The sequence below is a fragment of the Artemia franciscana genome, chromosome 11, assembly GCF_032884065.1.
Source record: "Artemia franciscana chromosome 11, ASM3288406v1, whole genome shotgun sequence".
NCBI classification, from domain to species: Eukaryota; Metazoa; Arthropoda; class Branchiopoda; order Anostraca; family Artemiidae; genus Artemia; species Artemia franciscana.
This window is the reverse complement of record NC_088873.1, coordinates 18735082-18750717: the sequence shown is the minus strand read 5'-3', so window position 1 is coordinate 18750717 and position 15636 is coordinate 18735082. Positions and strand designations below refer to the sequence as shown.

Genomic DNA, 15636 nt, shown 5'->3' with positions numbered 1-15636 from the left:
GCACTTGATACAAGCTCAGTGGTGTTTGGTGGTTATGGTGTTTATAGGTAAACCATCATAACAGATGATTTACTAAAGTGCCAGCTGTGTTTTACGTAAAATGCACTCATGTTTAAATAAAACATTTTATTAACAATTTAATTTAAAGAAAAGTTGTAGATAACTTCGAAGACCACACTGCCTTTCTATGATAAAAGTATAACAGTTCAAAATAGGGATGAAACCTTTTAATCGAGAGTGAACAGATACATTTTTTTTTTAACTGGATATTTAGAACCCATACACAGTGTTCATCATCAGCAGTAAAACTGGAGTTGTAACTAAAATGTTATAACTAAACTGAAATGTAAAAGTAAAACAGTAAGTTGTAACCAAAAATGAGAACCTTGGGAAGTGGATTCGGGTGGGAAACCCACAACATTAAAGGATACAAGGAAAATTTGCAAAAATTTCCAGTTTATGAATAACTATGGATAATTTTTTTTTATTTTACAGCTTCGCGTTGTCTTTTTTTTTTTTTTTTTTTTTTTTTAAGTTAGAAGTTCGAAATTTCTTGTTTTGCATTCGTTAAATTTCTTATTTTGCATCTGAAAGTCCCGTTAATGTTCATTATATTTTACAGTAAACCACGTATCTTCGAGAATTGGAAGAGAAAAAATATCGTTATTTAAACATTATGTTTCAGCAAGCTAACAGAAAATTATTAGTATGAAATGATACAGCCGAAAGAAACCCTTTATTACTCGTTACCCAGATATTTTCACTGATATAACTTAGTTTTTGAAATACCAAACCAAATTTTACTATTTAAGAAAATTAAACAACCTATCAAGACTGACCGTCTTCACTCCTATTCTTCATAGCAAGATAAAAACATTAGAATCGATTTTAGGAAGAACAAAATGACATGCACTCAAAAAAACAAGTAATTAATTTCAATAACATAATTAATCAATCAATTAACAAGTACTTAATTTCTTACCACAGTGATATACAGCAGTGACTTGTACAGGAGACCATGAAATTCAATTAGCTAATCATGACTATTAGATATGCAGAACGTGGTTATTCTTTTTTTTTTTCTTCAATCAGTGCATGGTGAATGACTTTTCTTCCTTTTTTTATTCTTTTTGTCTCTTATTTTAGCAATTTTGTAACGTTTTCGTCTATTTTTCATTATTTTTGTAAGAATTCAAACAAATAAATAACAACTTACTCATTAATTATGATTAATCTGGCCTTTTGGATTTCTTAAAATCCTGGCGGTCAACTGTTGAAAATAATTTGACAGCTTACGAACTAGAGGAGTATCCAGAGATCCTATCAAATCCAAAAATACCAGAACAATCCAGTATCCATAACCAGTACCTAAACTACATAAAATTAGCATGCTACTTTTTTTGATCTTTTGGTGTGCCCTAATTAATCTGGTTATTAGATTTTTTGGTCTGTTACCCACAGTCAAAATAAAACACCAACTTTTCAGAATTTTTTTGAAGTGCTTTTGGTGGTGGACTGGAGACATCTATTTTGGGCAAATTAAAATGCAACAGCAATATTTTTTATACGGAATTTGTCGATTACAAAATGTTTAGTCGTGAACATTTTTCGAAGGCGAATGTTTCGGGATCAGTTTTGAGGTTTAACACTCAAAAATTCTGGAAACTACTTTAAAACAATCTAAAATACTTACGTCATTCCTAAGTGCAGACTTCTTTACCTTATCCCTCCCCCATGGAAAAATTTATTGCCCAGATTAAAATTACTCACTGTATTTTTAATAGCACGATCCTATTCTTCTTAGTAATGAAACGACAAACTGTAAACAAGCGGAGGGATGAAAGGTAGCGCTATGGAAAATACAATGAGTATATATAGTTAGGGCTATACGTTTGTACAGCCCAACTTATTAGATGATTTGCCCCCAACCACACATTTCACTACCGGCCGAAGGCACTGAATCAGTAGATCGGTACCTGCACCATGCAGACCATTGATCAGCATGCGAAAAAAGTAAAGCAAGTATACGTTTGCGGGGTTAGGAAGGGGGTTAAGGTGAAGCAGTCCGTATTAAGGAATGATACAAGTAATTATTTTAGAATGTTTTAAAACACTTTCCAGAATTTTAGAGTGTTAACCACCGAACTGATACCAATGTTTCTTGAATTTCAGTACGCTATAAGTCAAACAATATTTAAAGTCAAAGTCGTACTTTCACCAGTTGATAGCTATATATTTTGCCCTACTATCTTTGTGTACAAAATGCTTACCCGTTTAATGAAGAGTTAGTGGCTTGGTCTAATTTCTGATGATCCTGGAAGCCATCGCCATTTGTTAAAAAATAATTTGATAGCTTTCTTGGAGATCTACGAATAGGAGGAGTATCCGCAGATCGTATCAAGTTCTCTTCCATTTTCAAAAGGTGCTTTCTTGGTGAAGATCGAAACCTGGTTGGAGTGGGGCGCGTAAGTTTAGGTGTTTTTTCATCAAATAGCCGTGCCATTGCAAATTCAACGTCTGCAACATTTGTCTTGACATCCTGTTCAAAAATTGGAATGTCTCTGAGGCCGTGCGATTTTTCAGGCGTTTTATCAACTGTTATGTATTTCAGCCTGAAAACAAGATAGTATCTATGGTGAGTCTTATAGAGCAGAATATGGTTATTCATTACAATAGCTTTGAGCCAACATAAGCATTTCATTATAGATAAAAATGGATGATTGAGTGAAATAAAAAATGAATAAGAATGTATAGCTGTGTTTTCCTCAGGCGCCTTGGTGCTGTAATGTGTTTTTAGTAGTAGGGAATAGTTCAAGGAGCTATAAAATCAGCAACAACAAAAATCCAAAGTAACACAACTACTTCACGATCAATACAATAATATTTAAGGAAAACGTCAAATAAGGCCTTATCCAGGAAGGGGAGGGGAGGGTAAGGAGGTTTAACCACCTCACCCCCTAAAAAATGTCTGAGTCGTAAAAAAATAAAAATAGATAAAAACAAATCTTTCATGCGTTTTTTTTTTATTTTGTGTACCCCCCCCCCAAACAAAAATCCTGGATACAGCCTTGACATCAAGCAATAAAAGCAACAGTTAAGGGACGAATAAAATCCGCAGACTGAAATCTAGATACATTTCTGTTGCTGTATTGAAATTTTCTTGAATTGGACATTCTTTCCAGTTAGTCTACTATGGTACTTAATTTCGAAGTTGTCTTGGAAAAATCTGATGCTGAAAGCCACGCCAGGCATTTCTGTCCGAATCCCACGGTAACCTTACGTATGTCGTCTTATAATCAGAAAAGTAAGGACAAAGAACGATTTTTAAAGTAATTTTTTAATATTCTTATTGTTAGACGTGAAAAATTAATTTTAATTACGAGGCTGAATTTGAGGTGACAGATTTAGGCCAAAAGAGACAAATAAATAATCCTTAAACTATTTTTTGGAATACTATATATTTAGCTCAAGTGAAGGATTTGTACAAAAAAAAATACACGATTCAAATATTTTAGATACACGATAATTAAATCTAAGATCAGAGTCCAACTATACACATAAGAGCTTCACAGTCTTTACTCAGTTCGAAGTCAGTAAAGTGAATTGCATTGGGTTTGAGGAAGGATTTTACAGGATGGAACTTTTATTTACTTTTTAAAGTAAGCTTCACCATAATGGTCGTCTTTCAGCGTCTAAAGTAAGAAGTCAAACTTGAATTCTGTAGAAATGGCACTAACATGTCTTAAACTTAAAATAGTTAAGTCATCTGCAAAAGTAAAAAGAGTTTAGTAATTACTCATAAAACTATAAAAACAATCACAAAGCACAAGAGACTTAATTTAGTTCCATCAGCACACCAACAAACGCTGCTAGCGAAATCGTTTTTTCCTCTTTATGAAATATTTACTAGTTTTTTTAAAGTACAGGGTAAAGCTGACCCGTTTCTGACCCACAAACTGTAATAGCAGCGAAAGCGTAGAGACAGCGAAGTTTGACAGTGCAGAATTGTAGATACCTAATAAACTACCTTTTAAACCCCCTCCAAAAGAAACTAGAATTCACAAGCCATCCAGCCTAGGTTGGAAACCTTAGGCGAGTTCCTTTCTATTCTCATCTTCTTCTTCTTCGTCTAAAAAACCTCATATTTTCTCAAGAACAAAGGTCACAGATGTATCTTTTTTTCTTATTTTGTTTTCTTACAGGGTGATTGCATCTAACCACCACGTTGTATATGATGAATATAAGCATTGATTTAATCTACATACTATTCATACTCTTCAGAAGCCCCGGTTTATCTAAATACCTGTTGAGGATACCTGTTCGCCCCCCTGTTTGCCTTACTTGTTTCTACTTATGCTTTGTTGACAATCCTTCTAGTTAGGATTGGGAACCAATAATAAAATTACTAAAGAATAGGAAATTATGGAGAGCAGGCAACAAAGCAGGTGTGCACATGGGACCAAACCTTAGCACCAGAGGGATATCAGACGATTGTAAAAGGGAGAAGCTTAAAACAGTAAAACATGCACGCTCTTACGCAAAAATTTTCCAAATTGCCAAGAGAGAATGGGATCTTGAGACTACCCCATAAGAAGTACTTAACATATTGAAAACTGAAAACTTACTTCAATTTGGAGTTTTTAGTGAAACCATCAACAATAGATCCTGGAGTAGAGGAGGGAGAGGCCTTCGTCTTGAAAAACCTCTTTTCACCAGGTGAATCATCAACATTCATTTTACTTGACTTTCGAACGACAATATAGGTTTGCAAATCAATGTTGGTCTTCTTTGGATGTTTTTCTTCAATCTGTGGTGATTTTTTCTTAGGTGGAACAAACTTTTTGATGCTATGGCTTACACCACGGTTAACCCCAACCTTGGCTTTCTTACTAGGGGGATGGTGTTTATATGAAGAAGAAGAACTGCGGGAACGATTTGTTTCTAAGCTTCTAGATCGTTTTCTTTTGAATCGGTTCAACTTTTCATCAAGAATCTTTTGAATCACTGATGGTGAAATTGGGTTCTGCTGCACTTTATAGAATGTGCTTGAAACAGGAGTAAATAATTTTTTTGGTGAGTCCTGCAAAACTTTTCTAGTTGCAGAGGTAGATATTGGAGTGAGTGGATTAGCCTGTGGAGCCCTAGGTGAACGTCTTGGAGTTAAGCTCAGATGTTCAATAGTTCGAGTTTTACAGGATTCAGCAAATTCTTCTTCTGAATTATCAACAATGCTGTTCGAGGAGGCTGGAGAATAGAACGCACTTGGTGTTTTAGAGACTGGCGAAACTGGCTTCATCTTTAAGTTATTTTTAGATATTTGGTCATGTTTGAGAAGTTCTACTTTGTTGGGTGAAACATCTCTAATCTGTGTTTGATTGATGTGGTAAAACCTGGGTACTGGACGGCGTGGGATGGCTTCTGGTACAGTCTTGGCTATTTCTGGAGAGTTACAAGTGTCATCAGTAGTTTCAACAGGCGATTTCAAACTCGTTCCTAATTCAGCTAACTTGTCACTCTTTGCTGGAGATTTGTAATCCCGGCAATCTTGCCATGGAAATGTTGCCTCACATGATTCAAATACTTTAAATATGGGAAGCTCCAGCTCCATCTGGAAGAAAAAGGGAAACATTTAAATGAATTAGAATCAGAATTTATGCTTTTTTTAATGTTTTAGCTTTTCGTTTTATATTTCAGGGTTGAAGGAACGAATAGTTTGTTCCTATTAAATTGTCCTATATGTTGCCATATAGCAACTCAAGTGAAATAGGTCTTCATGTCTGATAATATTAATTATACTTGTTCCTATTTTTGCCTGGTATAATTTGGTTCTGAATCTTGGTGAACGAGTTATTTGGTGATTATATTTGCCAGCCTCAAAGCTACAAAAATGAAATAGTCCCAAAGCATAACATTCGTTTTAAAATACAAACATCTTCCACTGAGTGTTTCCATTTAGTAAACGGAGCCACTTAACTGTGGAAACACAAAAAGCGTTAAATGACACTTTCCAAGATGTTCAGGAGAAGCAAAAACATGTTTTGGAAAATATGCCTCCATATCTCTCTCAACCTCCAACCATGCCTTCTTGACCAATCTCATGGTAGGACTTACATGAAAATCCTTGTGGCTGTGAATAGTCGTGTATTTTATGCATTTTGGTCTGCAAAACTGGTCGCAATTCGGTTATGGCAGGTTTTGAATGGACTCTAAAATCGAGAATATTTCGAGAACATATTTCGGGATAAGTGGATTCTACTTACAAAAATCGATTGGGCGTGCCTGATTTTAGTAGCATCGATACATAGTTCATTTTTGACTGATGTCACATAACAAGTTTTATATTTCCACAGCCGTACTGTAACAACACATTTTCCTCCAAAAGTGTCAGCGGAAACTTTTTTTGAGGAGGGCAAAGAAGCTTTTAAAACGTTCTGACTGGGGCGAGGATTGAAAAAGAGAGGTTTCTATGCGAAGAAAACACCACCCAACCCCACAAAAAAATTTGGTCCTCTATGGGTTCTTGTCAAGTACCTTGTTATATCTTGCTAAGGAATAAGGGAAGAGGGGTAAATTTTGCATCATCATAGCTGAAAACCACTTTCTTAATAATAAAAATTAAACTGCGGAGATGGATAGATATCAGTATGTTTTTGAGGTTCTGGATAAACATACACTGACACAGAGACGTAAACAGTACAACATTTGAAATGTGTACTCCTTTATGTGTAGGAGGACCTATGTCTGAGTAAGAGAGTAATACATAAGTTTATAATACTGCTTGTAAATTGCTTCATTGAGCAAATTATTCTTAAAAAAAAAACTTTTCCAAGAGTAATTTTTTCTAAGACAAGAAAGGAGCCATATTAAAACCATAGCAGAGGTAAAGTTATATAATTATTCAAACTTTATAAAAACGCAAATTACACTGAACGAACATGTTAAGCTTGAAAAAAAAACAGACATTAATGAATAACCAAATCAAACCTAAAAATAACAGAAATTACAAGAAATGAGAATAGCACTTCCACCCCTCTAAACCTTCTAAAGGCCAAAGCGTCATTTGAGCTACACTGTAAGCAATTTGTATTGCAATGGGTGCAGTAGGTATGCAGTATGCAGTAGGTTTTTAATTTGCCCTTGATTCAACAACAACACAGTAACAAAATAAAATCATAAGGCTAACCAAAATTTCATAATCAGTTGTAACTGCAAGTAAGGAGTAGCTTGGCTTAATAGTAAGCAAAACCCCCAAAAGTTTTGAGAACAATAGGTACATCACATTCCAAACATGTAAAAATAATAAAAGTTTTTTTTTATCTCGCCTTTAAAATGGAATAAAAAGTAAAAAATTATCTTTTGTTTTTCAAGAATCTATGAATACAAATGAAAACAAGGGGCGCAAAACGAGTTGCAGGGCTGAGGAAAACGGCTTAAAAAGATTAAGTTATGTAAAGCCCAAACCCTTTTCATTGCCACAGTTTCACTTATATCCGGAGATTCTTGACAAAAAAAGACTACTTTCGATATTTTAGTCTATTTTGAAAACGAGTTTGTCTCTAAAAAAAAAAATTGCCTAATCAAAGATTCCAACCGAAGTAACTACAGCCACAGGCAAATGTTCTTACCACTGAATTATGAAGTCTTGCATAATATTGCTTTTTTAATTTTTTGCTATGCCTAAACACCCATTTATATTGTTTTGTTTATACAAGGGGGGATATACAAGACAGGAGGATTTTGATGTTGCATTATTGCGCTGTCATTGGAAGTGCATATACTGCTAAAATTTAAATAAATTTTAAATTCTCTAAAATTATATTTTTTTTATATTTTACTGTATTATATTATTTATTTTATTATATTATTATATTATATTTATATATTATTACATTTTATTATATTATTTTATTATATTATATTTTATTATATTATATTATATTTTATGTTCAGATTTTCTAACTCACCATAAACCTTTAGACACAGAAGAGAGTCTGGAGGGCGGAGGAGATAGAAATTAATCACTCATCTGTCTTCATTTAGACAGAGCCTGAAAATGTGTGCTGCAGGGTGATAACTCTTCTTTTATTACAGAAAATGCTTTCTTTTCCTGTATTATAAAAGAAACATTCAAATACTTGCTGGCAAATTACGTGGAGAGGGACAAGACATCATAAGCACCATCAGGGAATTTCCCAAGAGAGGGAGGGAAGTTGAAATGAAAATATTAGATTATATGTTTACCTTAATATATTAAACACTTCATGGTTAAAAACCAGGAGCATAAGGAGCAACATGTGTTAACAGTAAACAAAACTCTTAAAAAGGAGTTTTGGTAGCAATACTATACTTTAAAAGAATTGGCTTTTTATGAGGATTTCAATTTATAAAATTTATTAAGTTTGAAGTTATACAAAAATAAGTTACAAGTCTGAGAAAATTTGCCTCGTTTATAAAAGAATGAAACACCCCCTTAAAGACTATTGACTTTGATTATACCATCAATTTTAGGATATTAGATTGTTGCATTTTATTGGTTTCAAGCACCTATCTACAAAACGTGAAATGTTGTAATTTTTTTCCAAGAAGGATAAGCATAGATACGTTTTATTAGTTTTTTTTATCTTATCCCCCAGGGATGATCAAGCCAATGATTCTAGAATATTGCAATTATAAGGCTCATTAGAAAGGAATTTGAAGTTCTACTGACCTTTTTAAGCAATAAAAAAGATAATACCACAAAAAAAAAATTGGTGTTTAATGCTATTTGTAGTTTAAAACAACGATTCTGGTCCTAAAATTGTCACCAAGTAACAATTCTAAGGTAGCCCACCAATTTAACATTAAAATTAACACATTTTGAAGATGTGTCCAATATACTTTACCCCCAACACCTGGTAAATTTACAGTTTACAACATAATTTAGCTAGGATAAAAGTGAGTATGTTACTTACTGCCTCTTTCAAAATTCAATAGCTTTTTATAGGGAAAATTGCATTTTCAGCCTCTAAAGGGCATCAAAGGTATCTTTCTTTGTTACCACATGAAGTTATCAGTGCTAGCAAATGTTTTGAAAAGTTGTTAAAACATACCATTACCTTATACATAAATTATTAAAAAGTAATATATGTAAAAGGCACCCATTTATACCAAAACAATTCCACATTCAATAAGCAATTCTAATCCAAAACATTTTTACAGTATTTCTATGTCTACAATAAACTTATAGTGTGTTTTTCTATACAATAAGCTTTGCCATTGCATAACTTTTCAGGAAACATCTGAATTTGAGCTGTCATGGAGTTTACTTTTCAATTGCTAGCAATGAAAAATACAAAGCGGGAAAAACTTTTACTTCAAAGCAAGTTTATTAGGATTGAAAGCAAGTCATCAGGATATTTCTAACAGTTTACTTACTGTAATACCCAATAGCCTACCCACTTCTATCTTACAATTTTATGTCACAAATAATATTATTAGTTGAATTAATAATGCAGGGTCTTTATCCCATTGACATATTCCTGATAAGAAGAATTTTGCATATCATTTTTAAGTCAAAAATTTCCCAGTTAACTTATTGAAAACAACAACCTTAGAAACATTTCTGGTTTGAATCTATGTCATCAAACTATTACATGGTTAATGAATTACTGCATATTAGATGGTAAAAATTAACAATTGAAGATTACAATCTTTTGGATCTAAGAGCTCCTTCTGATTCAGTAGATTTATCACAGATAAATAATTTAGTTTCTCCAGGGACTCTCCTTCTGAAATTCTACGGAAAATTTTCCTTAACTAATTTGACTGGGCATAAAATTACTCCAAACTTTTATTTTTGAGTTCCTCAAAAACCCTTGGGGCTATGCCATTGCAGTTCCACGTAATCTTTGAATTAAGAATCTTTGGTCAGTCGTCAACTTCCAGCATCTATCCATCAACAAGCTAAGAGAAGTCTGGGGTCGTTTTACCCCACCCAAGTTATGCAACAAAAAAAAACTGTCAGGGTCAAATATTTTGAAAAATGGTTGTTAAAGGGTTTGAATGGCTAACACTTGATAGGTAAACTATAGTTGCACTACTTGCATAACTTAACTTTTCTTATATACAGATACTGATGGTTTTTCAACCTGTTTAGCAGGAAATATAGCATTCCTACTGGTCCAAAAGTGTTTGTTACCAAGAAGATGAATACTCACAGACTCCTTTGCCTTCCTAATTTATTCCTAACTTCTCTAGAAAGCCCCAATAAGTAGCCAGAAGAAATTAGCTGAGGAAGAATTCATGGAGCTCCTTCAAACCAAAGAAGATCAATTAGATAAAGATGACGGTCACAATAATGATCCTAATTTTCATGTTAAAGAGACATCAAGAAGATGTCATTGAAGGTAAAGTTAACAAAGAGGTGGAGGTAGAGACCCATAAAACTTGTTCTTCAGATGTACAGTAGCCCTAGACCATAATTATGTTTCACAAAGATAATAGTCCTCTTGCAAGATGGCACAGTAAGCTTGTGGGCATGTTTATTTGTAAATACTGCAGAACATAACAGTTCAAGTAGCCACCCTCAGCTTCACATACTCACTCTTCCAATGTAATATCACAATTAGATAGTGTTCAAGGGCCATCCAGGGTAGTGGGAACTCTCAGCTAGGATAAGCAAGAGCTCCCAGCAGTCTTTCTTCCTCACAGGGATTGTGAGTCTAGTTCCTCAATCTTTCGTTTTGCTAAGAAAAACACTATTGTACTATATGTGCCAAAGAATAACAAAACAGTAAGTTTGATCTCTCTAAAGCACAACACAAACACAATAGATACAAATTCAGGCAAGCTGGAGATAATCAAGTTTTACTATGTAAATAAACCAGGCATTGACAGTTCAGATCCAAAATATGCCAACTAAAAAACCAGGTTTTGCTGTCAGCACTGGCCACCTACAATCTTCTTTGCAATACTAGATTTTGCAGGTGTAAATACAGGAGTGTTTCTCAGCACAAGAAGAAGTCAAGAAAATAGATTCCAGTGCCAATAGATCCTCACACAGTTAGGAATATCCCTCAGGAAGCCCAATTTGATAGTTAGAATAGCCATTACCTCTCTTCCTCAAGAACTTTGAAAGTTAGAGTTCAATATTGCTACGATTGAGTCTACAAGAGGTTTGAGCAGTTAAATTTCACATTTAAGCCACAAAAATCAGCACTGCATTCTCTATCCTAACTCACCTGACCAGAAGATGACCAGGGTACACATCTGCAAAAAAAGGTACTGCAAGGATCATCTCAACAAGCTGTGCTCAGAATAATTTTAGAGGATTAATTTTTATGTTGAACATATTCTATTTGATTATTTTTGCTTGAAGTTAATTACAAGTTCCTACTTGAAATATTTTTTACTTAGAAGCGTTTTAGTTATGGGGTAAACCCAGCCTTTGTTTGAAAACATCAACAGATTCAGCAGTAACTGTTTCATTAAATAGTTCATTCCAACTATTGACAATGAATGATGAAAAGACTCGAGTATGGGCTCCAGATATTGGAGACTACTTGACAAGTTTGAGCTGATGACCTCTAGTTCCTAAATGGAACCAACAGTAGGGAATAATGCTGGGAGAATATTAGCCCTCAATAGCTTGTAGGTTACACTGGCATCTCCTTGTATTTCTCCTGTAAACAAGTGTAGGGAGATTCACCTTCAATAGTCTTAAAGGGTAAGAAAGCTCCTGCATGCCAGATATCACTTTAGTGGCATGTCTCTGCACATCTTCAAGAACTTATGTTCTTGAAGGCAAGAGACATTCCAACTTCAAGCTTAGGATGCATAGGTCCCTTGTATAGAAGACTGATGACCTTAGGAGAACAAGTGGAAATAGTATGCTTAATCAGACCCATAGTTGAGCTAGCCCCAGCAGCAGACTTCAGCATGAGTAATGATATTTTAGTTCATTGTCAATACTGACACCAAGATCCTGCTCATTGTTTACAGAGGAGAGCGCGTGGTCTAAGCAAAAATTAGAGCAGCAAGGATTCAGTTTGCCAAAGTGAATGATATGGCACTTGGCAACATTGAATTCAAGAAGCCAGGCCTCAGCACATTGACCCAGCAGTTGAAGATTACTTTGTAGCAGGGCATGATCTACATATTTCCTGCAATGAAAAACATAGCTTTGTCTTTGTCATTGCTAGGGATTGAAAAGCAAACTACATGACAGGTCAAATTTGGAATTATCTTGTAATAAATAGGTGCCTTTTGAGTATATTACTTTTTAACAATTTATTTATGAACTAATAGTATATTTTAGCCACTTTTAAAAAGCTTTACCAGTGTTGCCAAGTTTTTTTGTATGGTAAAAAAACAGACAAATTTGGGGCCCATTTAAGGGCTCTAGATGTAATTTGCATAAGAAGCAATTATTGAAATGGGAAAGAGCATAAAAAGGTGTCAAGTGATATATTCACTTTCATCCTAGCTAAATTATGTTGCAAACAGCAAATTTACCAGAGATTGGGAGGTACCCCCTCCCCCTTGAAAGTTCCAAGGTGTTGGCATGCAGTTTAATTTAGCTTAGACTGGCATTCAGTTTAATTAGCATTTGGGTAAATATGGAGCAATCCGTTTTATTGATCTAAGAAATAAAGTGAACATACCAGTTGATGCCAATTTTTATACTCTTTCTGAATAGGATACTCCCCTTTGTTGTAAATTCAATTTTAAGCACTTATAGGATCCTTAAAAATGATGATTTCTTTCTATTGTTTTGGGGTTTAAAAAAGAGTTTCAAACTCTGTATCTTATTATAAATATATTTTCTAAAAGTTATGTAATTGATAAACATTGATTTGGCATGACTAAGTTGGATAAAAGTTTCAAAACTATTTCTCCATTTTCCCATCTGCCATGTTTCTTCTGTCAGCTTTAATATTTTTTGCATTTCGGCAAAACAATAGTTTGTAAGTATCCTCACAGAACATGAAGAAAACACGGTGGAATTGTTATGAATTTGTTTCACTCAACTTAATCATGAAATATCAATGCTTTTGAATTATATAACTTGACAAAATGGAATTGTAATGACATAGTAAATTTGAAACCAATGTTTTAATCCTTTTTTATGCCCCCAAAACAATAGAAAAAAATTATCATTTTCAAGGGTCCAAAAAGGGTTTAAAATTAAATCTACAACAAAATTACTATATTCAGGAAGACAATAAAAAATAGCATCAAGTGATGAGTTCACTTCATTTTAAGGTCAATAGTATGGAAAGCTCCATATGGTAAAAAACCAGTACCTGATTGAGCAAAATTATATAGAACTAAAACCCTCACACCTTGTTACAACAGAGGAACGTAGAAAAATTGTATATATCAATGAATAGTTTAAGATCTAAGCTATGCATTAATATGGTTATTACTAAAATTATTTAAGATCAAACCCTTGAAATTATTAGTTTATTGACTTACCTAGAAGGGCTACTTTTGGAAATACAAATTACACTATTTTGATGTATATATCCTTTCAGTGTTTCAGTTTTATTCACATATTAACAGAAAGCTGATTTTCTTCTGGTTCTAAGAATGTAACTTATATTGCTTCATATTTGTTCTGTAAATCACAAATATTAAATATATTTTTTTGTAATTGCAAGTCAAAACAAAGACCACATTTTTAATTTGTGTTGACAATTATTGGTGAAAATTTCATAACAGAAGTAGAGCTCTTGTTACTACCCTCACATTGCATCATGATTTAGTAAAATAGAGGTGGTCCAAAACCCATCTCTATTATCACAGAAGGCCAAAGAAGAGTGGTATTTCTCAAAAACAGGTTGTTTACCCTGTTTAGGCTACCAGCCTCTCACCTTGTGAAAGCAAGAATGTTTTAACTGACATCCCAAGTCAAGATTGAGTTACAAAGCTTACCAGAGTTATTTTTTTACAAGCTTTCTAATGGTGTAGTTCATTGTGTTGTATGATGCCTCCTGGGTGAGTAAATAAAAAAAAACCTCAACTTTATTATAAGTGCACGTTTTTCACTTTTGTGAAATGCAGAAATTGTTATAACTGACTGCAAGATTAACCTGGGATATTTTGTCATAACCGTATAGTTATGACAAATAACCATCATAACCATTATCACAGACTTCTGAGAAGAACAAAAAGAAAGAATTATTAGAATGCAAATATTGAGGACTTATGGAAACTCAATGAACAAGAGAAGTAAATGATCTATTTGAAAACTGTGAAGTTAGATCAAAAGAAACAAAACACAAATGTAGAAACTCAAAGAAAAGTTTTTGGGAGATACCATTTAACAGGAAAGGGCATTACAAGAAAGAGTTTGTAAAAACTTTTTCTGACAGCTCTTGATATTTCCAAACAGCAAATATACTCTTCTCAGAGGGATAGTAGGATAGGTATGCCTCAACAAATCATAGTTATGACTCCCTGTAACAAAACAAAGGAAGAAGATACTAACAAAGTGAAAAGACATATTGAATCCTTTCCAAAAATAGAATCTCACTACCACGGGTCAGACTCAATGAAAGAAAATGTAGATGCAGCTTTTAATGTTTCCAAAATGTATAAACTTTATACATTTTGTATAAAGTACCCTAGACTGTTGAAAGTACTAGACTTTTTTTTAAGTACCCTGGACTGTTGAAAGTAGCCATGAAATACTATGAGCCAGGTCACTCAAGCCAACAGGAAGCAGACACAGTCCATAGTTGTATTGAAAGAAGCCTGAAGCATAATGAAATACATTCAACACTGGACTTGGTCAAACAGCTAAAAAAAATTGGTAAAACTTCACTATCATCACAAGGTTTTGAAAATGCATATTACTGCATATAGCAAAATTCTCATGATTGCATATTGTTCTTTGTCTTTATTAGAGAAGTGCATTCCATTTTTTGGCTTTCTAAAATCACTCTTCAACAAACTAAAAATGCATAAAGTAGGCAGAGTTTTGAAGCCAAGAGAAATGTTGAGGTTGGACAATATGAATAAATAATTACCTTAAATTACCTTAAATCGCATTTGCCAGCGAGATAAGGTGGTAGATCCTCCTGTGGTTCTCGCTGGTGGTGAGTGATGTAATTATGTTGGCTTAGCTTCCCAGTCCAGCCTCCACTCGGCCCTCTCCCAGTCCCTGTCGACTCCAGCCTTGAAGGAGTGGGGAGTCTCAGCTTGGATGGTAGACTCGGATAGGCTATTCCAGAGGGGGACCACCCGAGTGGAAAAGAAACCACGTCGTTCCCTTCTCCGACATCCAGGCAGGTGAAGCTTAAGACTGTGGCCTCTTGAATTGTTAGCCAAAGAGGGGGTGAAGATCTGGTTCAGGTGACCGGATTTGAAAATTTTGCATGCCATGATCACATCTCCTCTATATCTTCGATAGGTGAGGATTGGAAGTCTCAGAGATCCTAGGCGATCCTGGTAAGGGACATTATTTAAGCCACGGACCAGTTTGGTTGCCCTCCTTTGGACACTTTCAAGGGCTCTTGTGTCCATTTTATTTTGGGGAAAGGCCAATGTCAAGCCAAACTCAAGGTGGGGACGGACAAGGGATTTATAAAGTTTTATAACCACACATGACTTTCTGGTTACAAAAGAACGCTTAATGAGTCCGAGAGCTCGATT

General features: G+C 34.3%; 1 protein-coding gene across 1 annotated transcript in view; it reads right to left on the bottom strand.

The window, feature by feature from the left end:
- The window catches only part of LOC136032920 (N-acetyltransferase ESCO2-like), a 45516-nt gene that overhangs the window by 24824 nt on the left and 5056 nt on the right, over positions 1 to 15636 (bottom strand). The window contains exons 2-3 of the mRNA XM_065713382.1: positions 4626 to 5608; positions 2271 to 2612 (exon numbers count right to left, since the gene is read on the bottom strand). Of these exons, the coding sequence (XP_065569454.1) occupies positions 2271 to 2612; positions 4626 to 5608 (1325 nt within the window). The remainder of the gene's footprint in view (positions 1 to 2270; positions 2613 to 4625; positions 5609 to 15636) is intronic.